At 45.6% G+C, this 27,246-nt stretch overlaps 1 protein-coding gene across 3 annotated transcripts in view; it reads right to left on the reverse strand.

Moving 5' to 3' along the window:
• Positions 1–25,622, reverse strand: part of Gripap1 (GRIP1 associated protein 1) — a 28,997-nt gene extending 3,375 nt beyond the window's left edge. The window contains exons 1-22 of one of the 3 annotated variants that reach the window (XM_032889721.1): positions 25,541–25,622; positions 23,478–23,544; positions 23,297–23,358; positions 21,411–21,437; positions 20,601–20,708; positions 16,405–16,543; positions 15,186–15,370; positions 14,943–14,990; positions 14,298–14,329; positions 14,156–14,203; positions 13,917–14,016; positions 11,965–12,042; positions 11,659–11,751; positions 10,742–10,876; positions 6,536–6,631; positions 6,064–6,276; positions 5,812–5,925; positions 4,743–4,820; positions 4,545–4,640; positions 4,358–4,414; positions 4,171–4,270; positions 2,325–2,455 (exon numbers count right to left, since the gene is read on the reverse strand). In XM_032889721.1, coding sequence (XP_032745612.1) covers positions 2,325–2,455; positions 4,171–4,270; positions 4,358–4,414; positions 4,545–4,640; positions 4,743–4,820; positions 5,812–5,925; positions 6,064–6,276; positions 6,536–6,631; positions 10,742–10,876; positions 11,659–11,751; positions 11,965–12,042; positions 13,917–14,016; positions 14,156–14,203; positions 14,298–14,329; positions 14,943–14,990; positions 15,186–15,370; positions 16,405–16,543; positions 20,601–20,708; positions 21,411–21,437; positions 23,297–23,358; positions 23,478–23,544; positions 25,541–25,582 — 2,049 coding nt within the window. In that variant the 5' untranslated portion in view covers positions 25,583–25,622. The remainder of the gene's footprint in view (positions 1–2,324; positions 2,456–4,170; positions 4,271–4,357; positions 4,415–4,544; positions 4,641–4,742; positions 4,821–5,811; positions 5,926–6,063; positions 6,277–6,535; positions 6,632–10,741; positions 10,877–11,658; positions 11,752–11,964; positions 12,043–13,916; positions 14,017–14,155; positions 14,204–14,297; positions 14,330–14,942; positions 14,991–15,185; positions 15,371–16,404; positions 16,544–20,600; positions 20,709–21,410; positions 21,438–23,296; positions 23,359–23,477; positions 23,545–25,540) is intronic. The other 2 variants (XM_032889723.1, XM_032889724.1) reach the window with 2 other exon arrangements.
• Positions 25,623–27,246: the final 1,624 nt, after the last annotated feature.

Raw genomic sequence — 27,246 nt, forward strand, 5'->3', positions numbered from 1 at the left:
TTTAGCTGGGTGGTGGTGGTGTATGTGCCTTTAATCCTGTCACTCAGGAGGCAGAGGCAGGCAGATCTCTGAGTTAGAGGTCAGCCTGGTCTACAGAGCGAGTTCCAGGACAGCCAGGGCTACACAGAGAAACCCTATGTGGAAAAAACAAAGAAGTTTTCATACAATATATTCTGATCAGAAGTGGTGATTAAGATCACTTGCTGCTTATGCAAGAAACTGTCTAGAGCTCACTCCGAGCACCCACAGCCAGAGCTTCCTAACTGCCAATATATCCGGCTCCAGAGGATTCCGATGGCCTTTCCTGACATCTGTGGGCATCTGCGTGCCTATGCCAAAGTCTAGGGGCTCTGACACCCTCATCTAGCCTTGGTGGACACTAAGCACATGTGGTACACAAACACACGTGAAAGGAAAAAATAATGAATACAAATGGGGCTGGAGACACTTCCTGCTCTTCTCGAGGACTCAAGAGCAATTCCCAGCACCCACATGACAGCTCACAGCCATCTAGAACGCCATGAGGGAGCCTGATGCCTTCTACTGACCTATGTGAGCACAGGGAACCAGGCACAAATGTGCTGCGCAAATACTCATGCAGGCAACACCCATTCACAGAAAATAAGAAAAATAATTTTTTTAAAGATTTATTCACTTATTCTATATAAGTACACTGTAGCTGTCTTCAGCCACACCAGAAGAGGGCATCAGATCTCTTTACAGATGGTTGTGAGCCACCATGTGGTTGCTGGGAATTGAACTCAGGACCTCTGGAAGAGCAGTCAGGTGCTCTTAACTGCTGAGCCATCTCTCCAGCCCAGAAAAATAATTTTTTAAAAAGAACTAATACAAGGGGTTGGAAATGTACCTCAGTAATAGAATATTCACCTAAACTGTACGAGGACTCTGGATTCAAGCCCCACTACTGCAAAGAAAATATCTTTTTAGACAGGAACTCAGTATGTTGTCCAGGTTGGCCTCCAACTGCTGCGTTCCAGTGATCCTCCTGCACCCTAAAGAGCTGGGCTCAAAGGCATGTGCCATTATGCCAATATGAACTAAGAATTTATAATAATATTCTTTGGGTAGTGAAAATATGATACTTAGCTAGGTGGTGGTGGTGGTGGTGGTGCATACTCTAACCCCAGCACTTAGGAGGCAGAAGCAGGCTCTCTGTGAGTTCAAGGCCAGTCTGGTCTACAGAGTGTGTTCTAGGACAGCCAGGGCTACACAGAGAAACCTTGTCTAGAAAAATAAACAAGACAAAAGAAATCTAAACAAAAAGTGGTTGGCAAGGAACATGATGTGACAGATGGCAATAGTAACAGTGATCAAGCTACATTGTTGAAGGGAATCAGTCACCAGTGGCTTATGCTTAAAATCCTAGCACTTTGGAGGCTGATGGCCGGAGGATTATGAATTCAAGGCCGGCCTGGACTACACTGCAAGAATCCAATATCCAAAAGAGGGGGAAAACAATGAAATACGGACTAGAGAGGCGATGGCTCAGGAGTTAAGAGCACTGGCTACTCTTCCAGAGGACCCAGGTTTGATTTTCAGCAGCCACAATCAGCTGTTCTAACTCCAGTTCCAGGGGGACCTTTTGCCCTCTTCTGACCACTTAGGGTACTGCATGCATGTGCTACACCAACATCCACCCATTCTCATAAACTAAGAAAATCAAAATAAATATTTAAGGCCAGGCATGGTAGCACATGTCTTCAATTCCAACACTTGGGAGGCAAACGAGGAAGATCTCTGTAAGGTTGTCTGGTCTACACAGTGAGTTCTAGCACAACCAGAGCTACGTATAGAGATCCCGTCTCGTCCCAGGTCAACCAGGGCTACCTAGCAAGACACTGTCTCCAGAAAGTAATAATAAGCTGGAACAAGGGACTTCCTACAGGAGTAGGGCACTTCCCACAATGCCTTACTTTCCAGCACTAGGAGTGGTGGGATTAACCTACAGTTGATGAAACAGAGGGCCACAGAGAATAACTGAGCTGCCTCCTGAGTATCAGTCTCAGGTGGATGGGTCTGGGGGGAAGTTGACAGAATGCTTTTGTCAGGTGCTGGGGTTGCAGCTCAGTAGAATGGCATATATTGACACGTGCTTTGCATGTATGTATATGTGGAAGGCCCCAGGTTCAATCCTCAGTCTGAGAGAGACAGACACAGACAAGCAGACACATACATTTAAAAAAAAAAAACACAAACACATAAAGAGACAGAGAAAAAAAATGCTTGTCCAAAGGTCATTGTAGACATTTTGAAGGGAGGGGCAAATAGGGAACCTCCAGACTCACTTAGAAGGTGACCCTTACCCTGGCTGGGATGGCTGAACTCTCCTTTTCCTTCAAGATCTCCCGGTAGCTGAAGGAGGAGACGCTACTGCTGTCCCCTGTCTGGGTCCTGCTTGGTGAGTTCATCTCAGAGAGAACCAGCTCCTCAAGGCCTGCGTGTGGAGGAAAAGGCAACCTGGGTCTGGATCCCTTGGAATGACAGGGCAGCAACCAACAGGAAGAGACCTCATCCCAAAACTTGTCAGACAGAGAAAGAGGAAAAGAGACACCCCCAGGCAAGCAAGCTCAAGGACTGGACCAGACAGACACAAGGTTGGGAGTTCTGTTGGTAATCATGTCCAGTGGAAGAAAAGGAAGTGGGTGAGACTAAGGGAAAGGGCAAGGAATAGACACAAGATTCCAGCGGCAAAAGCACTCAAACCTAGGTGCAGAGAAAGGAAGACAGGGAGTTGAGAGCGCATGGTGGCTCACACTCACATGCAGGGGAAAGCACAGAGACAGGAAGTCAGCACATGGTGGAGACTGACAGAAACCACAGAGCACATTTGGAGCAAAAATCAGAACAAAGATGGAGTCAGACTTGTAGCCATTTGCCCAGCTGCAATCCCATGTAATGGATAGAAAGATGTATAATATAAGTCTAGGCCCAGCTGGGGTGGCACATGCCTTTAATCCCAGCACTCAGGAGGCAGAGGCAGGTGGATCTCTGAGTTTGAGGCCAGCCTGGTCTACAAAGTGAGTTCCAGGCCAGCCAGGGCTACACAGAGAAACCCTGTTTTGAAAAACTAAACAAAATGAAACAAAAGACAAGGAAATAAAATTCTAATCTATTCCCCACTTGTTAATCTATTAAAATGAGAAATTACTTCAGGAGGCTGAATGTCTCGGGAGGAAGTTGATTTGTCACTTCCATGTCAACTGAACGCTTGCTGGGCATGGTGGGACATAGCCGCAGGTAGATTACTGAGCCAACGAGGTCAGGGCCAGTGTGGGCAACGGAGAAAAATCCTGTCCCCAGAATGAACATAGCTGTTCCCAGATATCAGGGAAAGGATCCTCAGAAAGGGTGCGGTGTCTGAGTGGGCCCCATCAGCACCCTGGTTGACAGACAACTTCCTCTAAGTCTGTCTGTGATCTAAGCCAAGCACTAGAACCGTTGCTGAACTTGAGTTATTCCAATGTATTTACAGCTACTCCCAACCAAGAAAAGGTAGAAACAATCCCAGTTTTGTGTGGGCGAGTCTTCTGCTTTCAGTGGCAGAAGCGTTGTGGGATGACTTAGCTGGATCCAGCCAAACATGGTGTCGGGTGTCAGTAACCAAACGCCTAGGAAGCTAAGGCAAAGCACCATGACTTTGAAATCAGCATGGGCTACAAAGTGATGCTGTCTAAATAGTGATGATGACGACGACGATGATGATGATGCGACGATGATGAGAACTGTGTAGTGCTGTCGCCTATGGAAATCTGTCTCCCTTGATTCACTGTGAGTGTCTGGAGGCGGAGGATAACTGGGGGCTGGGGGTGGGGCTTGTATCACAGATCCTAGACTTATGTGGTGAGGATTTCCAGAATCCAAGAATGGAAACAGTCAAAAAGAAGAGAAATAAAGGCAGATACAGAGCAAACAGAAAAGAACACAGGCAGAGAGAGGAACAGAGAAAGCAGGAACACACGCACACACACACACACACACACACACACACACACACACACACACACACACACACACACAGGGGGGGGGAGAGCGCATAGACAGTGCAGGAGAGGAAAGAAAGAATGCAGGCTGGATAAAGGGGCCAAGCAAGGCTCAGGGAGGTATGGTAGGCAGCTCAAGATGCAGCTTCCAGCTGTCCTGCCCTCTCACCTGTGCGGCTCTTGCTGTTGGTCAGGATCTCCTGCAGCCGTTCCTGCAGCTTATCAGCCCGCTTCCGCTCTAGGTGCAGCTGCCTCTTAAGGTCTTTGAGCTAAAGGTAAGGGGCGGGGTGGAGTGAGAGCTGTGGCCTAGGGGGCCCATAAAGAAAGGGCAAAGGTCACAGGCCTCGCTAGCTTACCACAGCACTGCCTTTCTTTTCCAGGATCCGCTGCCCGTCCACTGTGTCCTTTACCTCCTGTGGTTTGAGAAGGCACAGCTAGGCAGCTGTTGGCACAGATGCCTACAGCATATCCTGCCACCCTACCCCGCCTCATTGGGCAAGTGTGGGCCATGCCTGTGTCTGGGACCACAGATATACCACAGACCTGCTTCAGGTTGCTGATGGTCTTCACATGGCCATCTCGCTCTTCCTGGGCCTGCTGGAGCTGATCTCGAACATTCTGAAGCTCTTCCTCCTTGCCCTGCAAAGCCAGCACCAGCTCAGGCCACTGCATGAGAAGTCCCTGTTCCCCTGGAGGGTAACCCAGTACCCTGAGTTAGGAACACCACCATGCGACAGGCACCTTCAGCTCAGCGGTGTGCTGCTCCCGGCACTGCTTGAGGGTTTCCTCCTGTTCCTGTTCTTGCTGTAGTAAGGATTCCTGTAAGAACAGTCCCAGGTCTGCTCATGGTCCCCAGAAGACAGCGTGTTCAGTTAAGGACAAGTAAATGTCAGCCAAGTTCTTTGGGTATTTATGAAAACACCTTTTTATTTTGAGTATATCGCCTGCGTTGGCCCTGAACTCTTAACCCTACCTCAAGGCTTCCGAGTGCTGGGATTTACAGGTAACTCACTGCCATTCCAGATGCAAAACATCTTGTAAGAAAACGCAGATGCCTTTAGGCAGAGATAGGAAGTGGCAAACTATACCATTCACAGAGTAGACTTACATTTAGATTTTCTTTATTTAACAAGACAACACTGCATGCCAGGAACATTCAAGTGGTTGTACATATTTTAAGTCATTTTCTATGAACTTCCTAAAATACCTAGACAGTAAGGCGTTATTGGCATCATTAATTTTGGTTTGGTTTTCGAGACAGAGTTTCTCGTGTAACAGAGCCTCGGCTGTCCTGGAACTCGATTTGTAGACCAGGGTGGTCTCGAACTCAAAGAGATCTGCCTCCCTCTGGCTCCCTGGTGCCGGAATTAAAGGGGTGTGTCAGCACGTCTGGCCCATCACGAATAGCTTTGCTGCTGGGAACTGAACCGGAGGCCTCATTCATGCTAACCATGTGGTCTACCAATGAGCTATGCTCTCAGTCTCTATCCCCTTTCTGCCAAAGATGCAAATGGGCCATAGAAAGACGGAATACATTGCACAAGACCACACAGCGAGGAAGTGGCCCAGTCAACATTCAAACTTAGGGGAACACCGGCTGGAGTGTGTTGTTCTCTGCTACAGAACACTGCCTCTTATTATTGTTATGAGTTTTCTAGGGAGTATAAATGTTCTTGTTAAAAAAATTAATATATTACCAAACATGGAAAGGTAATGTATTATAATTGTTTTGGGCAGAGGACACCATGAACAATCTAGGAGGAAGAATGCCTCTTCAAATCCACATCTAAGCAGCTTTGCACCAACTCACCTCAGCTTCCTTCAGGCGCCGTTCAAACCAGCCCTTGGCTCCATCCATGGAGTGCACCTGAGCCTGAAGTTCTTCCACTGTGTGCTGAAGATTTTCTAATTCCCTTGTTCGAGCCTGGAAGGAGAACACAGACAGGAGGTGGGCAGCAGAGGACTGGCCACCTTGCATATCACCTACCTGCCACCATATCACCGGCAGCGACGCCATGGTCCTGAGCTGTTAGAGGAGAGAGGGTATTGTTACCGCACCCACCTTCTCCTCACGAATCTGCCCCCGGAGTTCCTCCTCCTGCCGTTTCTTGTCCTCATGCAGTTCTCGAAGCTCCCGCTCATAACGGGCTCGCACCCCCAGCATCTCCTTCTCATGCCGTAACCGGACAGCCCCCAATTCTTCTTTGTGCTGGGACTTCTCCTGCAGTGTCTCCATGGCTAGCTCATCCAGCATGACCTTCCTTTTCTCAGCACTCTGGGGACCAGGAGGGTGGGCCAAGAGAGTGCCAATTAACTTTATCTCCCAACACCACAAAATGACCACTATTCGTTCTATGCCCAAGGAACTAGCCAACTCCACCTCTTCCCCTGCCCTTCCAACTGGCTGAGTCATTCACCAGTCTTTTTGGAAATGGTTGTTTTTTTTCTTCTCTTTCCACTGCCAAGATTTGGCCATAACACTTCCTACCCTCATGGACTAGGCCATCTCATTCCCTCTTCCCATGATGCCCCACCTTCCGAGCTTCCTGGAGATCCTGGATCAGCTGCTCCTTCTCCTGCCCCATTTCTTGTAGTTGTTCCAGCAGCCGGCTATTGGCCCTTAACGACTCCTAGTTCAGGAGAGAAGAAGAAATTGGGAAAGAGTCTCTGGTAGGTACCAATGAACTAGAACACTTCTGCTAGACCTTCCCCCCCGAATAAAGTAGCTATTACAATCTTAATCATAATGGGAGAAATGACAGACACTGCTACGCGCTCCTCAGTACTTTCTTCCCTGCTCTCTTAGAAACAGAATTTTTTTTTTCAGAGCTGGGGACCAAACCCAGGGTCTTGCGCTTGCTAGGCAAGCACTCTACCACTGAGCCAAATCCCCAACCCCTAGAAACAGAATTTATAGCTGGAAATAGGACCATCTAAAGTATTTCTCCCTTCACAGACAGGAAGGGCCATGTGACTCACTTCTTGCTTCTTTGTATTCTCTTCTTTTTTTGACACACGGTCTCACTATGTAGCCCTGGCTTGCCTGGAACTCTCTTATGTAGACGAGGCTGGCCTGGAACTCATGTGCCTCTCAAGTGCCAGGCTACAATCCTCTCTATTCTTTGGGACAAAATGTTCCGTCAAAAGTCTTTTTCTTGAGATAGGACTTTATTTCAAACTTGCTATGTAGCCAACAGTGACCCTGGACTCCTGATCCTGCTTTTACCTCCCAAATGTTAAGATCACAGGCATTAGATATCGTGTCTGGGCTTGTTTTCCCCTTCCTTCCTTCTTTGGTTTTTGTTTGTTTTGTTTTGTTTTGTTTTGTTTTGTTTTGTTTTGTTTTAAGACAGGGTTAGGGGTTGGGGATTTAGCTCAGTGGTAGAGAGTTTGCCTAGGAAGCGCAAGGCCCTGGGTTCGGTCCCCAGCTCTGAAAAAAAGAACCAAAAAAAAAAAAAAAAGACAGGGTTAAAGCCGTGTGCCACCATGCGACTCTTTCTTCTCTCTCTCTGTCTCTCTATCTCTCTCTCTCAACAAATAAACAAATAAGTTCTGGCAAGTTCTCTTAAAGAAAAACTTTCCAGGTTTGCGTTTTACCAATCTGTTCTAATATCAAAATCCCAGGGCTAATGAAACTAGTGCACATACTCTGTAATATTTTCCAGATACTGTACCACTGTAGTGATGGACGACAGTCAACATGGAATAATGGTATTCCATTTCAGATTGCCTCAAAGATGGGTACGTTGGAAATAATAGCTGATTTTATTTTTCCATGTTTGGTTATCTTCAGAGTTTGCTTGTATCCTAGCATGTACTTTCTGTTCTTCATAACAGAAAGGAGACTAGAGTTGACCAGCCCCAGAGACTTTCTGTCCTCTTTACAGCCACCATTGTTCTGCCTGAAGTGCAGGATAGCCCCCAACCAAGAGCAGCTGCCCAGGTGGTTGAGACCAAGAAATTTGTTTTCTTTTTTCCTTTTTGTTTTGTTTTTGAAACAGGGTCTCTCTGTGTAGCCCTGGCTGTCCTGGAACTCATTCTGTAGACCAGGCTGGCCTCAAACTCACAGAGATCTTCCTGCCTCTGTCTCCCCAGAGTGCTGGGATTGAAGGTGTACGACATCACATCTGGCTTGTATTTTCTTTTTTGAGACTGGATCTTGATTCCTTAATTGAGACAATCCTACCTCAGTCTCCCAAGTAGCTAGGAATTGAGGTGAGCATCACTGGGCCCAGCTCGGGTAATTAATTTGCATCTAGAATTGGTAAGTGTAACTTAGGTGTTTATTATTATGATTTTTTTGTTTGTTTTTGAGACAGGGTCCCACTATGCCTCCCTGGCTGGCCTAAAGCTCATGGAGATCTATCTGCCTCTGCCTCCTTGGAATGAAGGCCACCTGTTATTACTGGAGTTTTTGTTTTTGTTTTTGTTTGTCACCTAGGCTGGCTTCAAATTCACAATCCTCCTAAGCTTTTTATTCTTTAATTTTCCATTTATCTATTTTACATTCATTTTATGTGCACAGTCTTTTGCCTGCATGTTATGTCTGTGTCCTACATGCATGCCTGGTGCCTGTGGAGGTCAGAAGAGGCCGTCAGATGCTCCGGAAATGTAGTTCAGACAGTTGTGAGCTGCCAGGCAGGCACTGAGAATTGAACCTGAGTCCTCTGGAAGAGCAGCCACTGCTCTTCACTGCTGAGCTGGCTCTCCAGTCCTGTGTGAGCTTTCCGAGTGCTAGGATTATAGGCGGGAACCATCACAGTCAGCAGAGCATGCTCTCAAAAGAAAGGAAGGGGCTCCTTACTACCATTCCCAGCTCCCTTTCCTCTCTCCTTCCACATACAATGTACATATGAAGGTGACCATCCAGGAAGCAAAGCACAGGTCTGTGTGAAAGGCTGTACAATAGCCAGGGAGAAGAACCCAGGTTTCTGGTGGTTGGATACTCATAATTCAGGACAGGTGTGGAGGCTCATGCCTAGAATAGCAGTTCTTGAGAGGCCATGAGTTTGAAGCTAGCTTGGGCTACACATAAGTACCAGACCATCCAGGAACACATAACAAACAACTGTCTCAAACCAAATAAAGAAAAGAGAAAAAAGAATCCACCTTCATTGACCTCATTCAGCCCTCAACAGCCTACTTGGTGCATCTTCCTCTCACTTTTGACTTCATTTCCTTCAGCCAAGGTCTCTCACTAAATCTGTCACTCACAGTTTCTGGAGAATCTGGCTAGCCATCAAGCTCCAGCTATCCTGGCATCATTCTGCCGCCCTCCCAGCACAGGAGTTATGGGCACACTTTACACATGGTGTTGGATTCTGAACTCAGTTCTTCATGTTTGCTCTTGTTACTAAGTACTCTTGCCCACTGAACTAGCTCTCCAGCTATGCCCCGCCCCCTGCTGCCTCCTCCCCACACCTTAATATAAATCTCCTATGTAACCCAGACTGACCTCGATCTTCCTATGTAGCTAGGATGACTTTGAACTTCTGGTCCTCCTTATTTCATTATGTGTGTGTGAGATCCTAAGAACTGGGATTACAACATAAATATCACGGAGCCTGTGTTATGCAGTCCTGTGGACTAAATCCTAGTGTGCTTTGTGCACACTATACAAGTACTCTGTTAACTAAGCTGTATCACCAGCCCTAAACCTGTGTGTGTATGTGTGTGTGTGCGTGTGTGTGTGAGAGAGAGACAGACAGACAGACAGAGAGAGATAGAGAGACAGAGACAGAGAGACAGACAGACAGAGACAGAGAGACAGACAGAGACAGAGAGACAGACAGACAGAGACAGAGAGACAGACTTACTATGCAGCCTCTTCTGTCCTGAACTCACTACATAGACCAAGCTAGCCTCAAACTCAGATATCTGCCTCTCAAGTGTTGGTATTTAAAGACTGTGCTACTATGTCTGGCCCCAAATTTCTTTCTTGACCCAGTATTATTTTAATTTCTCCAGGCTTCAGCCTTTATCCTAAAATCTAAAATCTGAAACTTTTCTTGTTTCTTTCAGACAAAGTCTTACTATGTAGCCTTGGATAGTCCAGTATTCACTATGCAACCAATAGTGGCCTAAAGCATATGGGAATCCTCCTGCCTCATCAGCTACCTAAGTGCTAGGATTATACACATACACCAGTATATCTGGCTTAAAATCTGAAATTTTTTGAGTCTGTACATAACGCCACATATGGGAATTCCACACCTGACCACCAATGCACACCTTTGATCTCAGCAGTTGGGCGGCAGAGGCAGGTGGATTTCTGTGAGTTCAAAACCAGCCTGATGTACAGAGCAAATACTAGGACAGCCAGGGCTGCACAGAGAGCTCTACTTCATCTCAAACAAGGCAGGAGCACTAAAAAGTTTTATAAAATTACCTTCAGGCTATATGTATAAGGTATATTTAGATTTCGGTTTCATCCCTAAGATATCTCAGTAAATATATGCAAATATTCCCACATGAGACAAAATCTGAAGCAATCATAATAAGTATTACGCATGAGAGACGTTCAATTTGTACATTATGATACCAGAATGGAAACTGATTAACTGAGAAGGCTCAGTTTTGCAAAAGTAAAGTTACCCATGTTAGGACATATAGGTACCAGGATGTTAAGAAGCCAGCCAGCCAGCCAGGTCTTCCTGACTCCAAAGTCTCTCACTATTCCTCAATGGTAAGTCACAGCACTAGTGCCAGTAAACTACACGGCAGATCAGAAGACGCTTCACCTGGAGCTGGGAGTTGAGGTCGTCTTTCTGTCCCATAAGCTCTTCATAGTCAGCCTGTCGATGCTTTAACTCGGCTGCCAGTTCAGTGTTCTGTTCCCGAAGCATATTCAGTTCCTGTGTCTTTGCTGTCTGGATCTGGAGAATGTGGTAATGGGCAAAGGAATGGAAGGGAGCCCTAAAGCCCTGGAACCCCTGAATCTCCCGGTTCCGGGGAAACAGAGAAAGAGAAGTGTGAAGGGAGGAAGAAAGACAGGATGTTTAAAACAGAAAAGCAGGGAGAGGAGTGAAATGTTCGTGCAGTGATAAAGAAGTCACGCAGAATAGGGGTGAAGCTCCCAGACACAGGTACCAGAAAGCAAGCAAGGACAGAAGCGCATCAATTCTATTTAGATAAAGTTAAAGAACAGGCAAATGAACCTATATTGTTAAAGGTCAGAATACTGGTTACTTCCAGGGATATGCTAACTGCAAGGGTAAAGGAACCTTCTAACACACTGAAAAATGCTCCTGACCTTGATCTGGAAGGTAGCTACGCAGAATTCTAAAGGACACTGGATTTACCGAGTGTACGCTTAAGATTGTTACATTTCATGCATTTTATCAGAGAGAAACTTGAGTGCCAGAAAAGTAGGAGTAGATGGAGAAGAAGGCTAGAAACCAAGAGAAAGGAGGATCAAAAACAGAGGCCACAGAAGGGTAAAGGGTCCAGACCACAGGCAGAGAGAGAGAGAGAGAGAGAGAGAGAGAGAGACAGAGAGAGAGAGAGACAGAGAGACAGAGACAGAGACAGAGACAGAGAAGAGACAGAGAAAGAGAGAAAAAAAGAAAGAAAGGAAGAGAAAAAGAAAGAAAGAAAAAGAAAGAAAGAAAAAAAAGAAACAGGGAAAGATCAGCAAGGGCTCCCAGGTATCCTGTACCTGCTCCAGAGCGGCCAAGCTAGTCCTCAAGGCATTGTTCTCAGCCAATAGCCCTTCCACTTGTTCCTGCGCATCTGCACTCTGGCTGGACACCTGGCCCCACCCCCACGACAGGTGAGAGCAGGTCCAGAACAGAGGGACAGGACCTACCCGCAGTCAAGAAAAGAAAGGAAGACAGACACACAGACACACAGACCAGGACTAGGAAGAGCAAGACCCCTTGGGCCATGCTTGCCTGTAAGATACCAAGTCAGCTTGCTCACCGCCCTCAACCCCCAGCTCCCAAGCCCACCAAGTACAATGTACCTGATCTTGTAGGGCCCGCAGTGCTGCTGCATGCTCCAGACGCTCCCCCTGCCGCTGATCTCTTAGCTCTGCCAAGCTCTGTAGGAACAGGGATGTCAGATAACCCCATTCCAGACCTCATCCTTCCCCGGGCGGATGCAAATACACGGACTCCCTCTGTGACCACCTAAAAGCATGTGCTTGGCCCCTGTGAGTCTTGGACTAGCTGTCAGAGACTTCATGTTCACCCAGCGTCCAAGTGATACATACATCACTTATACATAGAGCTCTCAAACACATTCCCTCCCTCTTTCTCTGCCTTCGAGCACCTAGGACATACCTAAGTTCCTGAACCTAACTTCCAAGGGGTTCATACGCATCCAGATTCCAGCTTGGGAACACTAGGGGTTTCAGTCCCCAGGGACTGTAACTTTACCCATCTCTAGAACCTAAGAACCAGGAGTTGTTGATGCACTTAACCCCAATGTCCCAAGCGCAGAAGCCTCAGTTCACACAGACACCTAGCCCCAGATCCTAGAGATCTCAAACTCACAACTTCAGTTTCCAGCTCTTGAAGAAGCCTCAGACCGACCCATCTCCACCACCGCTCTGGTTTCCCATGACTGGGAATCTTTAGACCTAGATCACCAACAGCTCCTGAGGTTTTTATCCAGAATTGGGCCTGGCTCTCACACTGCAGTTTTCTAGGGTCCTTGCACCATATTCTCCCTTCCGAGAAACCTCAGGCTTGTCTCCTCTCCGGTAAAACCCAGAGGACCTCAAGCCTACACGACTCACATGGACAACTCACTTCCTAAACATCATAGAACCAGACCCTGAAGGTCTCAACTACCCCATACTTGAAAAAGTCCACTGTTTACTCAACCCTTACATCTTTGACCCCTAAGAGTCTCAAATGTACTGATATCCCAACTTTTTAGCTGTTTTTTGAAACCGGGTCTCATTATGCATCTCTGGCTAACCTCGAACTCACAGAGCTTCGCCTGCCTCTGCCTCCTAAGTGCTGGGACTAAAGGTGTGCACCACCACTGCCCAGCTGATATCACAGCTTTTAAAGGTTTCAACATTACCAGTTTCTTATCTTTTCTCTTCTCTTCTCTTGTCTTTCTTTCTTTCTCTTTCTTGCTTCCTTCCTTCCTTTCTTTCCTTTTTTTCCCCTAAGACAGGGTTTCTCTGTATAATAACCCTGGCTGTCATGGAACTCACTCTGTAGACCAGACTGGCCTTGAACTCACAGAGTTCTCTGTCTCTTGAGTGCTGAGATTAAAGGCTCATGTCACCACCACCTGTCTCCATCACCCAGTTTCTTTTTTTTAAAGGTTTATTTGTTTATACATGAGTACACTGTTGCTATCCTCAGACACACCAGAAGACGGCATCAGATCCCATTACAGATGGTTGTGAGCCACCATGTGGTTGCTGGGAATTGAACTCAGGACCTCTGGAGGAGCAGTCAGTGCTCTTAACCACTGAGCCATCTCTCCAGCTCCATCACCCAGTTTCTTTCTTTCTTTCTTTCTTTCTTTCTTTCTTTCTTTCTTTCTTTTTTTTTTTTTTTGGAGCTGAGGACCAAACCCAGGGCCTTGCACTTGCTAGGCAAGCGCTCTGTTAATCACCCAGTTTCTAATGGGAGAGTTCCGCAACTACATTCACCCTAATTCCTGATCCCAGACTCCAGCGAGAGTTCTGACCCATACAAACTTACATACAACCAGAGTCCTTAGACTCCCACTTCAGGAATCTCTGATTCATATAAACTCCTATCACAATTCCTGAGGCTCTTAGGTTTCTGAGTTCCCATTTTTCTAGCTCCTAGAGAGCTTACGCATACTCATCAGCTTGCTGTATCTCCAAAGCTCTAACATTCCAATCGGTCTCTAAAGACCTCATGCCTCCCCCGACTGCCAGCCCTGGTTCTCCACTCAGGGGATCTTGGGAGCCAGCCCCATCACCTGATTGGCAGCCTCAAGTTCCTGCTGTAGTTTTTGGGTGCGAGCCAACTGGGCTTTCAGATCAGCTTCCTTCCGCTGTTGCAATTCTTCAATTTTGTTCCTAAGGGTAATGAGGATAGGGGATAGGGTATATTAGGCATGGCTAGAAGCCCACTCTCCCATTTCTGCCCCTGTAGCCTTTGGTTACTTTGCCTGGGCATGGTCCCCGTTTTTCTGCTACAGACAACTCCAGTAGTTACCTGCTATCATTAAACAGTGTTTCCTTCTCTGTCTGTAGACGGCAAAAACTGGGCATAGAAAGACAAGACATAGATATGTCATTTCCGCAAGCCAACCCCTCTTTCTCTAGGCCTCCCAAAACCCTAGAAAAGAAAAGTATACCTTTCCTGTTTCTTTTTCAATTTCTCGGAGAGCTGAGGGAGAAAGAGGAAGGAGTACAGACAAATAATAACAGTAAGACTAATGACAAAATAAAATAAACAATAACAACATTTATAGAGACACCATACTGAGTCCTTCCTACAAGTCAGGCTTCACCTATATTCTTGCAGAATTCTCAGGACATCCTTGAGAACTGAAAACTACTGATTTTACAAATGGGTAAACTGAGTCTCAGAAGGGTTAAGCAATTTGATGGCTCAGTTGTCAGCAGCAGCAACGTCATCTCCAACTACCTCCCTTGGATTCCAAAGGTCATTATTTATGCTCCGAAAGTGGTGCCGATGGCAACATCACAGAATGGCTAGGCAGGTAGGCCTGGAAAATAGGATCCTGACGGGTTGTCTCAGCACGGGGCCCCCAGATTCTAAAGGCATTCTTATATGGATGAATTGGCAAAGCTTTGAGGCAACAGAAATGATGGGGCCTGCCATGCACAAGGTAGAATGGGACCACATTAGCTTATTCCACTCTGAAAGTAACTCTGAGATTTGTGAGCCTCTGTTTCACATTTGATCAAACTGAAGCTCTGAGGAGGCACAATGCTCCTCTGAAGTCAGGAGAAAGCCAGGCAGCGGCAAACCCCACCTTAGCAAGTTCCTCCTGGAGTCTAGAGGTTTCAGCTTGCTTTGAGCTCTGCGGGTGGTAGGGGGGGAAGATAAGGGATGGAGTTGTTATCAGCAAGGATGGAGGAAGGCCTCTAATTTTGCTTGTCCCGCCTCCCTTTAGCCCATGAGATGGTGATGTCACAGACATCTCCATGGGCCCACAGACAAGAGGTAAGGCATCTGCTGTCTCCCAGCATCCCAGTCCCTAGAGACCCAGATTTACCTCTAAGCCTTGTAGCTGTTCCCAAAGCAACTTTTTTTCTTCTCTCTCCATTTCCCACTTCAGCTCCACTTCTGCCAATGGCATGGGAGACAAGGAAATGGGGAGTACATCTCCTGGTGGATCCCCTTGGCCCTCACTGACAGCGGAGGGCCTCACGGCCTCCTTCCCATAGCGCTCCTGCAGTGCTGTTGAGTAGAACGAGAAAGTCTGATAAAGAGCATCATCTCTGAAGTCCCTTGCCACATCTCAAATATAAGGAGAACTATTTATCCTTCAGCCTTTCAGGTAGCACAGGACCCTGCCCCAAAGGAAGCCTCGTTCAGGTCTGTCACAAATAATTCTTAAGATCCACACACCTCATAAATCCTCTCTACCATGTTCCATACCATATTTACACATATAACCTTAATTCCTACTCATATTGGACCCAGCCTCATTCCTGACCATGGAACCGCCACCCACTACCACGTAAGCCCTACTAACTCACCAAAGGCTACGTGTCAGGCCCTGCTCACATTCTCCCAAGCTGCCTTTCTGCTTTTTCTTTTTAAAAGATTTATTAATTATTAATTATATATATTATATATAGTCACTGTCTTCAGACACACCAGAAGAGGGCATCAGATCCCATTACAGATGGTTGTGAGCCACCATGTGGTTGCTGGGATTTGAACTCAGGACCTCTGGAAGAGCAGTTGGTGCTCTTTTTTTTTTTTTTTTCGGAGCTGGGGGCCGAACCCAGGGCCTTGTGCTTTCTAGGCAAGCGCCCTACCACTGAGCTAAATCCCCAACCCTCAGTCGGTGCTTTTAACCACTGAGCCATCTCTCCAGCCCCTGCCTTTCTGCTTTCATCCCAGACCCTATTTACAATCTGGGCTCAGAATCTTTCCAGTGTCCTAGTTTTGCTTAGTTAGCATCTGTATCTTCTTTTCAACACTCATTCTGCTATTCTCTAACATTTGCTGTTTACCAGACACTGAACTAATGCAGAACGAAAGCACTTAATTGCGCCCTCTTCCTGGCATAGACACTCTGATGTACTGTGTAGGCGAGCAAGTTTAGACTCAGAGAGATAAAATGCCTTCCAAAACCCAAAATCATATGCTAGTTCGGGTAAGTCTCCCTTTGAAATTTCTTCTCTCTCCCACAAGAGGACTATACCCATCCTGGCTCTGCTCAAGACCTGAAGTCTCTCTATTTCTGGAAGGTCTCCATGCACCTGCCATGTTCTTCTGCAAGGCTGTGTTCTCTGCCTGCAGCCTCAGCAGCTCCCCGTCCACATGTGGTCCAGCTGCTCCAGGAACCCCTTCCTTGAGTTGTCGGTTCTCCAGCTCCAGCTGCTCCAGCTGGCTGCAGAGCTGAGCAGGGAGACAGAGAGAGACGACAGAGACACAGCAAATCAGAACAATAGCCACCAGAACACACATGGCATTTGGCCGCTCAGTGTAGACTTCCTTAAATTTCCCACAAGAGCCCAAGGGTGTGGTTGCCCTTCCATGTTGTGGATAAAAATACTGAGACATAATAACAACTTCCAATTTACACATCTGTTAAGTAGCAAAGGAAAAAAAGGGGGTGGGAATACTGAGAACAACCTTCCCTTTGCTGACTCCCAACCTCTCAGAGGCAAAGATCGTGAAGTTGTTATCACCATGGACAGCCTCTCCATCTATAGAAAAATAGCCCAGGTCCCTGGATCCAAGGACAGCTCCCTCTCGACCCAGGCATCACACACAGCTTGCACGACATTTCCGGTGTAAATATATCTTACACGTCTTATAGTCCCGTTCTTTAGCTTTGAAGAAGTACACATGAAAATGAAATAGAGCAGGCATACTGTTCAATCTCCTGGTTAAAACAATGGTTTCACAAGACAATCACCTGTCTTTGCTCTCAGATCGGACTACTGAGTGAGGCCCACAAGGAAAAATATTTTATTGTCTCAGATGCAATATCATTTCTTTCAACCATTTTTTTACCTGACTGGCTTCTATGCATTCTTTACCACTATGTCATCTTTCATAAGATTAGCAATGCAAAAAAAAAAAATCAGTATTTTACCACAGCATTCTCTGTTCCTCCTTTCTGACGGATATCAATTCCAATTAAATTTGTTGACATGTTTTATTTTATCTTACATGTTTGTGTGGGGATTTTTTGTTGTCATTGTTTTTTGGTTTATTTGTTTGTCTGGTTGGTTGGTTCTTTAACACAGAATCTCACCATGTAGCCCTGGCTTGTGTTGGACTTAATATCTTCTTGCCTCAGTCTTCTAAATGCTGGAATTACAGGCATACACCATCACCATGCCTGGCTAGATTTTGTTTTATAGCATGGAATCACAAAACATAGTTTAAAACTAGATTGCTTGGACATAAATTCCTACTTAACCAGGTGGGTGATCTGGGGACAAATTTACTTTACCTCCCTGGGGCTCAGTTTTCTTCATCCATTAAAAAAGGATACCTACTTGCACTACGTAACTGTATTGTGAGAATTAAATGAATAGTGCAGAGCAATTGAAATAGGAATAGAAGACATAGCATTAGTCAGCTATCGCTATTCTTATTTCTCCCCAGCCCACCCATAAAATATAAGTGTTCTGACCAGTTTATTGTCAACTTCACCCAAGCTAGGTTTTATCTGAGAAGAGAAAACCTTATCAGCTTATATCAACTTGGCACATAGTGGAGTCTATTAGACACCTTCTCGATGTTTTTAAAGATTTAGTTATTATATTTATGTGACTACACTGCAGCTGTCTTCAGACACACCAGAAGAGGGCCTTGAATCCCATTACAGATGGTTGTAAGCCACCATGTGGTTGCTGGGAATTAAACTCAGGACCTCTGGAAGAGCAGTCCGTGCTCTTAACCACTGAGCCATCTCTCTAGCCCATGATTAGTATGGGAGGATTCAGCCCACTGTGAGTGGTGCCACCCCTGGGCTGATGGACAAGGGTGATATAAGCAAACAGCCTGAGTGACCCACAGAGAATAAGCTAACAAGCAGGGCTCCTCCATGGTCTCTGCTCCAGTTCCTGCCTACAGTTCCTGCCTTGGATTCCCTAAAATGATGGACTGTGAACTGTCAGTCAAATAAACTCTTTCCTTCCCTTTCGTTTTGGGTCAGTGTTTTATTACAGCAATTAAAAATAAACTCTAACAGTAAAGTTACCCCAAAATTAAGACCATTCTGTGGGGTTCGCAACTTTATTTCTAGAACACAGAATATATAGCAGATCCTTTGATCAGTCAAAGGAACAACTGAGCTGAGGAAATGTCTTGGCAGGCTCTAGCAGCAGGCCTTCTGGTAAGTACCACCGGGGCCTGAGAGGAGTGGGAGGGGATTATGAAGGAACCCAGAGCGATGCAGAAAATCATTTCCAGTAGTTAGAAGAGCACCAGAGAGCTCCAGGGACTCAGGAGAGAGCTTCATAGCAGACAGTATTAATTAAAGAAACAGCGGGGTCAAATCTAGAGGGCAAAATAACTTCTATGAAATAGTGGAGTGGGCCAATACAGAGAAGTCCAAGTAAGGAGATGAGAAAGCTGCAGAAGCAGGGGAGATGAGAGGTGGTAGAGCGGTAGCAGGCCAAAATCACACAATGAATACAAACATGTCCCATAGTAAGCAAGCACTCTTCCACCGAGTGACAGTCCACATTCCTCAATATAACACTCCTCCCTCTCATTTACCTTCTTTTGTTCTCCCCATCCACTATCTATCTATCTACCTACCTATCTATCTATCTATCTATCTATCTATCTATCTATCTATCTGTCTATCTATCTAAGTATGGAAGGGATGAGGATGTGGCACACTGATAGAATGCATGTTTAGCATGTGGGATTCCTGGGTTGGATCTTCATTGTCATAAATGAGTCAAGACATATTCTAGAGGGAAGATGAACTAACGAGATAATGTCAGTAGTAAACAGTTCCATAGCTGATCCTATATAGGAGGCTTTAAGTGACTTACATATGTTTACCCATTGAATCCTCACAAAAGCCCAGTACGGCAGGTGCTTCTAGCATTACCATTTCCACATTCAACATTTGGGAATTAAGAAACAGGAGGCTCAGTGACACATTTAACATTCTACTTAGTGGAGTTGGGGATTTGGCTCAGTGGTAGAGCACTTGCCTAGCAAGCGCAAGGCCCTGGGTTCGGTCCCCAGCTCCGAAAAAAAAAAAAAAAAAAACCATTCTACTTAGTAAAATATATAGCGAAGATACTCAACTAAGCCTTCTGGCTCCAGAGTCACTACTTAGAATTACTGACCATTAAATCACCTCTCCTGGCATTGTAAGTGCTTAAAGATTGGTTTCTGTTGTATTTTGTTTTGAGCTTCTTTTAAGTATTTTTTTTCTCTAGTCTTTGATTTGTCATGTAGCCAAGTCTTGCCTGGAACTGCTATGTAGCTGAGGATGACCTTAAACTTCGGATTCTTCTGTCTCTAAAACCCAAGTGCTAAGAGGCCCCTTCACCCACAGCGTGTGCAATATTGGGGCTCGAACATGAATCGTTCCTGGGGTTGGGGATTTAGCTCAGTGGTAGAGCACTTGCCTAACAAGCGCAAGGCCCTGGGTTCAGTCCCCAGCTCGAAAAAAAAAAAAAAAAAAAAAAAAAAAAAAAGAATCGTTCCTGACTCAGGCACTCGGCAATAAAGCCATATCCCAAGCCCCTGGGTGGTTTCTGGTGTTATTTTTGACAATTTCTTACTGTATACACGCATCATAATCATATTGCTCATTTGGCCTTTTTAAGGCATTATATTCCCATCAGGTGAAGCCTTAGAAATAACACTCTTTTTTCCCTACAGCATATTTTTCCTTAAAACCCACTGAAAACTCACAAACTGTTCAACTACGGAAACAGAAGACTACTAGGAGAATAAAACAAAGGACTTCCAACTGCCCAGAAGGGTGTCAACCAGGATATTAAAATCAGTAAGGAGATAGAGTTAGCCAATCCAGGATGAATTACCTGGAAGAAGTGGAACCCCAGATTCATGTCAGATGAAGAAAAGAAAAAGAAAATGGAAGCAGTTCAAACACTTTTCCATCCATGTTAAACAATAAGAACCTTACTTAAAGCCCCAGAATACACTGGGGCTCCATAGCACCAGCCCAAACTATACAAATGGAGACTTGAACTAAATAAAAGGAGTGGCTTAGGGACCAAATAAACTCAGGGCTCAGAGGATCTAATTCCATGAAGGTATTTGGCCCCACCTGTCAATTTACTGCCCCCAGCAACAGACTATGGCCTGTTTCAGCACCATGGACAGTGCTCGGCGCCAGACCCTGTCCACCCTTTACTGCTGAGCTTTCAGCCTAGGTAGCTCTCGCCCATGCATACACAGGTGCACCATTCCCATTTCCCCCCTCAGCTATCCCGGGCACCAGCACCTTGCTGAACTCGGCCATAAGTGTACTGTTCTGCAAACGGAAGTCCTCCTCCTGGCTGTGCAGCTTTGCCTGCAGCATCTCTTTTTCACTCAGCAGTACCTCCACTTCCTGCAGTGGCAGACACGGGCCAGGACTCCAACAGGGGTAGAAAGGATGGGGACGTAGGTAAAGAAGGAGAGAGAAGGGAATAATGGTATTGGGTAGGAAGCATATAGGATAGAAAGAATGGGGCGATATATGGGAAGAGACACATACAGGGAAGGAGAGAGATAGAGAGAGCAAAAAGAGACATGGAGAAGTAGAGAGAAGAGGAAGGCAAATGTAGACAAGGGGATGGGGGAAGAGAAATAATGATGGAGAGATAAGAAAAGGGGAGAAGATGCAGAATGGGAGGTTGATCAGGAAAAAGGCAAGAAGAAAGGAACAGAGAGGTATCAACAGGGAAAGAATGGAGCAGAAAGGAAAGAAAGAAGGAAGATAGAGGAATGGGAGGAAGAGAAACGAGAAGTCAGAGGGGAGAACAAGGAAAGAGAGAGAGGTGGGGAAGAGACAAAGGGAAAGTTGAAGAGAAGAAGCAGAGAGCAAAGTAGGAGAGCAGACAGATTCAGCGTGGATAAAGAAAAAGGCGCCAAGATGCAAAGGATGCGAGACAAACATGGGGAAAGAAAGAGAGACAGAGAAACACACAGCAGTGAGGAAGTTGCAGATACATGGGTGTACATAGATAAAGGCCAGTACAATGCCACCAAACAGAAATATCCCCACTGTGACAGTCTTGCACACATATTCACCCACCAAAGACCCCCTTACCTGAGCTTTCTTGCTCTTGCTTAGTGCCTAAAAGGAAGGGTGGAAGAGAGCTAAAGTGAACAGCAATGGACCCCCCTGTGGGATACGGAGATACTGCAGCAGGTGTTAAAGTGAGGGCAATGGTGGGTTGTGGGATGGAAAGATGTTTAAACACAGAACTTGCATAACAACTGGAAGCCCACAGAAATAACAGAAGAAATGAGTGAAGTACGAGTGAGGATGCTGCTGCCTTTGCATCACAGCACCCAGAGTCTCCCTTTCTTCTAAGCTCTTGAGGGCTCGAGGGAGAGGGCGGAACTGTGTCTTGGAATGTAACCCTTTATATACTGTATCTCCAAGCTAATCAACTGTTGCTTCGCCACTCCATCTGTTCAGTGTGCTTCTCTCTCATGTAACATAGCAACTTCTACCCTTCTGCTTGGCAGCCAAGGATACTTTCAGGCTTTGGGAAGAAATCAACGCCCTATCAAAAACTCCCACTTCCTGACTGCTGGATTTTCCTGAACTCATTCATCCAAACGAATTTTTTTTTAAAAAAAAATCTATTTCTTCAGTATTATTTCGTGTGTCTGTGCACATGCGTATACATGTCACAGCTTACACATGGAGATCAGAGGACAATTCCCCCTAGGTTTTTTGTTTTTAAAGTGTTATTTGTGTGTGTATGGGTGCATGCACTACTCTTGGAAACCAGAAGAGGGCATCGTATCCCCTGGAACTGGACTTAAAGCCCTTTGTGAGCTGCCATGTGGATGCTGGGGATGGACCTCTGGAAGAGCAGCCAGTGCTCTTAACCACTGAGCTCCAGCCCCTCATCCAAGTATTAGTCAGCATGTACCATATGCAACACGAACACAGAGCAATGAAGAAGGATAAAAATAAGGATCTAGACTGCCTTTAGAAGCCATGCTAGACTCTATTCTATCTTATCTTTAAAGGATCCGAAAGGTGAGTTTGGTCTCATGTCACCAACAGGACCAGGACAAGTGGATGGGGTAGGAGCAAAAGGAAGCGGTGTAAGTGGAAGACAGGAGACAGACTCAAGGCAGATTTACTGATAGACCTGACTAATTAAAAGTTAATGAATGAAGCCCCATGTGGTATACATGCCTATAGATCCAGGTACTCAAGAGGTTGAGGAAGGAGGCCAGCTTGAGGCCAGGAATTGGGGGAGCAGCCTGAGAAACACAGCTAGACACCCTTTTCAAGACAAAGTTAATGAGATGTAGCACAGGAGTAGAGGCAGCTTAGAGCCAGGGGTGGTGGCTTACTCCTGTAATCCCAGAGCTTGGGAGTTGGAGACAGGAGGATGAGGAATAGAGGATCAGGAGTTCAAGGCCATATTCAGCTGAATATAAGCACAAGGCCAGCCTAGGCTTCAAGAGAGTCTGTCTTGTAAACAACAAAAAGATCACGTTTTAGCCTTTTGGCTAAGATCAAACATGGAGAGCTTGTCTAGCATGCATGAGATCCTAGGCTTGATCTGTAGCACCGCAAAAACAAAACAAAAAGTGAATGAAAATGAATAAGCAATTGCTATTAGACTAAATTAAAATCAATCAATAAATTAAGCAAAGCCAGGCATGTCAGCACACATCTATATTCCCAGCACTTGGGAGGCTGAGGCAGGACAATCAAGAATTCAAGGCCAGTCTGGGCTACATAGCAAGATCCTGTCTCAAAAGAAACACACGCAAAAATTAAGTAAGATTAGGTTAAAATTAGCCAACTGAAGAAATTTCTGTGAAAAAAAATACTTCAAATGACTATAAGAAAGCAGCATGTGACATTAGGTCTGCTTCGGTGTAGGTGTGTTCACTGGGAATGAGTCAGATGGATAGGGGCGAAGCAAGTGGTGGGTGGATGGGGTAGGCGGAGGGAGGTACCTTTTGAGCTTTACTGAATTCCTTATCCAGGTAGGCGACCTTCTGTCGAAGACTGGAAAGTTCTGGTGCAGGGAAAGCAGGGAATCTGAGCCTCAGGCGGTAACAAGGAACTGAAGGGTCATCTTATCAGGCCTCTATTCCCCCCAAAACCACCCCATCTAATGAGACGCTCTTGGCTCACCAACACCATTCTTCCGGAGTTCATCTGAAAGCTGGTAGTTATTTGTCCGGAGTTCCAGGAGCTGTGTCTTTGGAGGATCCAAGAAACAAAAATACTTGTCAGGAAAGCATTCCTACCCCTACATGAAGCAAACAAGCCCCTAAGTCCTAAAGATTGGACTGCTATCGCCTAAGCACTTCCTTAGTTGCTCCTTAAGATCTTTGGATACTGTATTCTTTTTTTTTTTTTCTTTTTTTTTTTTTTGAGCTGGGGACGAACCCAGGGCCTTGCGCCGCTAGGCAAGCGCTCTACCACTGAGCTAAATCCCAACCCGGATACTGTATTCTTAAATGGGCAAGCAAGCCCTGGACCCCAGCTCCACCTTGTTCAGCTCCACCTGTAACCACACTGTCCTGCCTAGACTCAGAATGCCCCTTTGGCCAGCAGTGGGGGCCCAATTCTTTCCCAAGGAAAGAGAATCTGATCTTTCTCCTTCCCAAGTTCCGTGAGTCAGGGGATGTTGCTCAAGGTCCTGTGGAACTGTCAAGGTTTTCAAAACAAGTGAGAGTCCCTTAAGTATAGAATTAAGAGGAAGTGCAGCATGGGCCGCCTCCCACACAGTCCATGTCCATCTTCCAACCTTGTAGAGCCCTGAATCTGATTCTTCTCAGAACAACCCACTGTCCCCTACCCCTGTTTCTATATCCCTCTCAAAGCACCAGCTCCACCTCTCTCAGCACACTGGTTTGCTCCAGATCAGAAGGCTCTTATAGGATCTTTCTTGTCCTGGTCTCCTCAAGACCCAGATATCATCTCTCCTAATCCTAGGCCAACTGGAATACCTTTCTACCCACCTTGAAGTCCCTCTCCAAATGAACCCAATAGTTTTTCCTTACACATTGCCCAAACAGGATAAATCTTCCATGTTCAAGTATCTATCTACCCACTCTTCACAAGATGTCTTCAGTCATGATCCAATAGGGGTGACATTATGTCTGTCCCTCAGGATCTTTCAAATACCCTTGAGTGGGCCAGTTGAACTAGTCTTATTCAGAATCTTCTGCAATTTACAGCAGTCCTCCCCATTTATGGTCCAGTGAGCTCACTCTTAGATCCTCAGTATCTCTCAAGTACAGCAGCTAACTCCCGGATCAATGGAATACTTCTGCTCCCTCAAGCATTCTGCCCCCAACTTACAGGACTCTAAGGCTTCCCCATTTCAGTCTTTCCCATTAATGCTCTCTCACAAAGTATCCATTCATTGTGCAGTGCTATCATCCCTCTCAGGATGCCCTGAAAAGGATCAACAGGTCTGAGTACCAGGTCAGACTACTCCCCAAACAGTGATGTCCCTTTCCTGAACTCCCCAAATATCAGTTTTTAAAAATATCCTCTGGTTCTTCCTCTAATCTGGGTTAATGGTATTACCCACTCAGAATGCTCTTCACCCCAGTTCTAAAGGAATCACCCCAGTCCATGAAATTATACCCCTCCCTCCCTCCCTCCTTCCCTCCCTCCCTCCCTCCCTCCCTCTTAGGATCTTCTACCATCAATGGCACAGCAACTCTAGGGAATAGATTCATAGACTTTCCCTACTCCCCTAGCCTAGTGGTATTGGTATCTCCCACAAACTTTCCACCTCCCACCAGTTCATGGTCTTGTCCTGTCAAATCACCAACCAGCGCCCCCCCACATGACGCAAATGGCCAAATGCCTGCTTCTTCTCTCTCCAGACAAAATAATTTCTCCTCGAAATCTCCATCCTTTAAAGTCTAAAATCATCACCATTTAATGGTATGCCCTACACATGAACCGAAAGGTCTCACCCCGAATCCGGACTGAGAAAGGATTCACCTAAAGACATTCTACATTCCCTACAAGGCTAACAGAATTCAACCTTCAGAACCCACGTAGAATCTTCGAAATCAATAAGATCGCCACCCAGAGCCTCAGTTTCCCTTCCCCAGACCACCCGCTTATACTTAAGACCCATCCCAACCAAATCTTCAGAGCCGACGGCATGTCTTCTCTCTACCCCGCCCCCAGTCTCCTAAACGGGTGGTCTTCCCCCCATCCAGCGGCACCTGCATCCGTTGAAACTCCTCTTCAGACAGAGCTTGCGCCATGTTCCTCCCCCCACCCCCCGCAAGCTTTGTGCGCAGCCGCAGCTTCTGCGGCCTGTCAGTGCTAAGGTCGGAGCGAACCACTGACCAGCAATGGAGGGGAAACAAGCTAATTCAAATGTTCAGCATTTTAGAGACGTAGAGAAAGCAATGATGCTTAAAGGTCATACAATTTTTTCTTCGGTTTTTATAAAATTGTAAATAGTTTGTTGTGGCTTTTGAGCATTTATAGATTACTCATTGCTATGTGACATTATGGTATCCCTGTATCATGAGTGGACTCGTCGAGAGGGAAGTAGTCCTCCGACAGAAAATTAACCTTCCGCGACGCTCCTTTAAAGAGAAAGTGACTTAATAACCATGGAAATGAAAGCGGAAGCTTCCTCGGGTCTTGTTCCGGCCCTCTTAGGGTGACCCCAAAGGGGAATCCCGCCTCACGTAAAGTCCTTGACCACCCACCCCTCATTTTTTTTAAAAAAACGATCTGACAATGATTTTTATTAACACAGTGCTCTATATCATGTTAGGGAAAAGATCTAGTCATTGAGAAAGCTAAAAATTCGTGAGGAGAACAGTAGCAAATAAAACAAAACCAGAAAACCCCATTACAAGTAAAAACTAGCTCCATGAAAAGGTTTGATAACACAGTCAAGGTTCTGGATGTGATCCCCAACACAAAAACAAAAACGAAAACATCAGAAAAAAAGTATTTAAATGTGTCCTAAGTATCTCAGATCTGAAAAACACTGTTGCTCATTGTATTCTTATAGAAATGAAATTGTTTTCCTGCTGTGGGAAATCTATTGAAGCAGGACCCTTGTAATTTGAAAGATGTTATTGATATATGCTGTCTCTCAATATAAATGCAGTCATTTAAAGGATACCATTCAATAACTGTTCTGTCGCCTATGTTGTCACAATCCACTCAATCCCCCTTAAAGGTTCTTTCATTCCACCCCTCCTCCTACAGCCAGAGCAACATTGTTTTTCTTTCCGGCTGAAGTACATTTGTCTATTGTAGAACTTCCTGCAGATAGAATGCGATACAATGTACTCCTTTTTATTTCCTCTTCTTTTCACTTTTGGCTCTCACAATTCACCCAAGCTGTGGTGTTATCAGATGTTTTTCTCTTGTCAGTGGATAGAATGTCCTATTATGCATATGCCACAAGTTGTTTATTCATTCTTTTAGTGTGGCTTAACTTGTGTTTTTGTTATGAATGAAAATGATTATATTTTCATGTGTTTAAGGACTGTTTTAATGTCATGTGGTGTGTGTGTGTGTGTGTGAGTGTGTGTGTGTGTGTGTGTGTGTGTGTGTGTGTGCTTCTGGGGGTCAACCCAAGACTCTTGCAAGCTAGGCAAATGCTCTATTTCTGAGCTAACTCTCTAGTATATTTTGAAGGAAAGTTGGAGTTTATTAAAAAACAGTTTTTAGCAAGAAAGAAAGAAAGAAGAGAGAGAGAGAGAGAGAGAGAGAGAGAGAGAGAGAGAGAGAGAGAGAAAGGAAAGGTGTGTGTTTAAATATAGATTTAAGCGCAAACACATAAACAGAGAGAGACAGAGGAGATGGCTTGGGAAGGGACAGTACTCATCCAGGACATGGCTTTGAGCTTCTCAAGAGAAGTTACTGAGAGTTTTGGGTTATCATTGTTTGCTTGGTTTTA

Source organism: Rattus rattus, chromosome X, assembly GCF_011064425.1.
Source record: "Rattus rattus isolate New Zealand chromosome X, Rrattus_CSIRO_v1, whole genome shotgun sequence".
Taxonomy (NCBI): domain Eukaryota; kingdom Metazoa; phylum Chordata; class Mammalia; order Rodentia; family Muridae; genus Rattus; species Rattus rattus.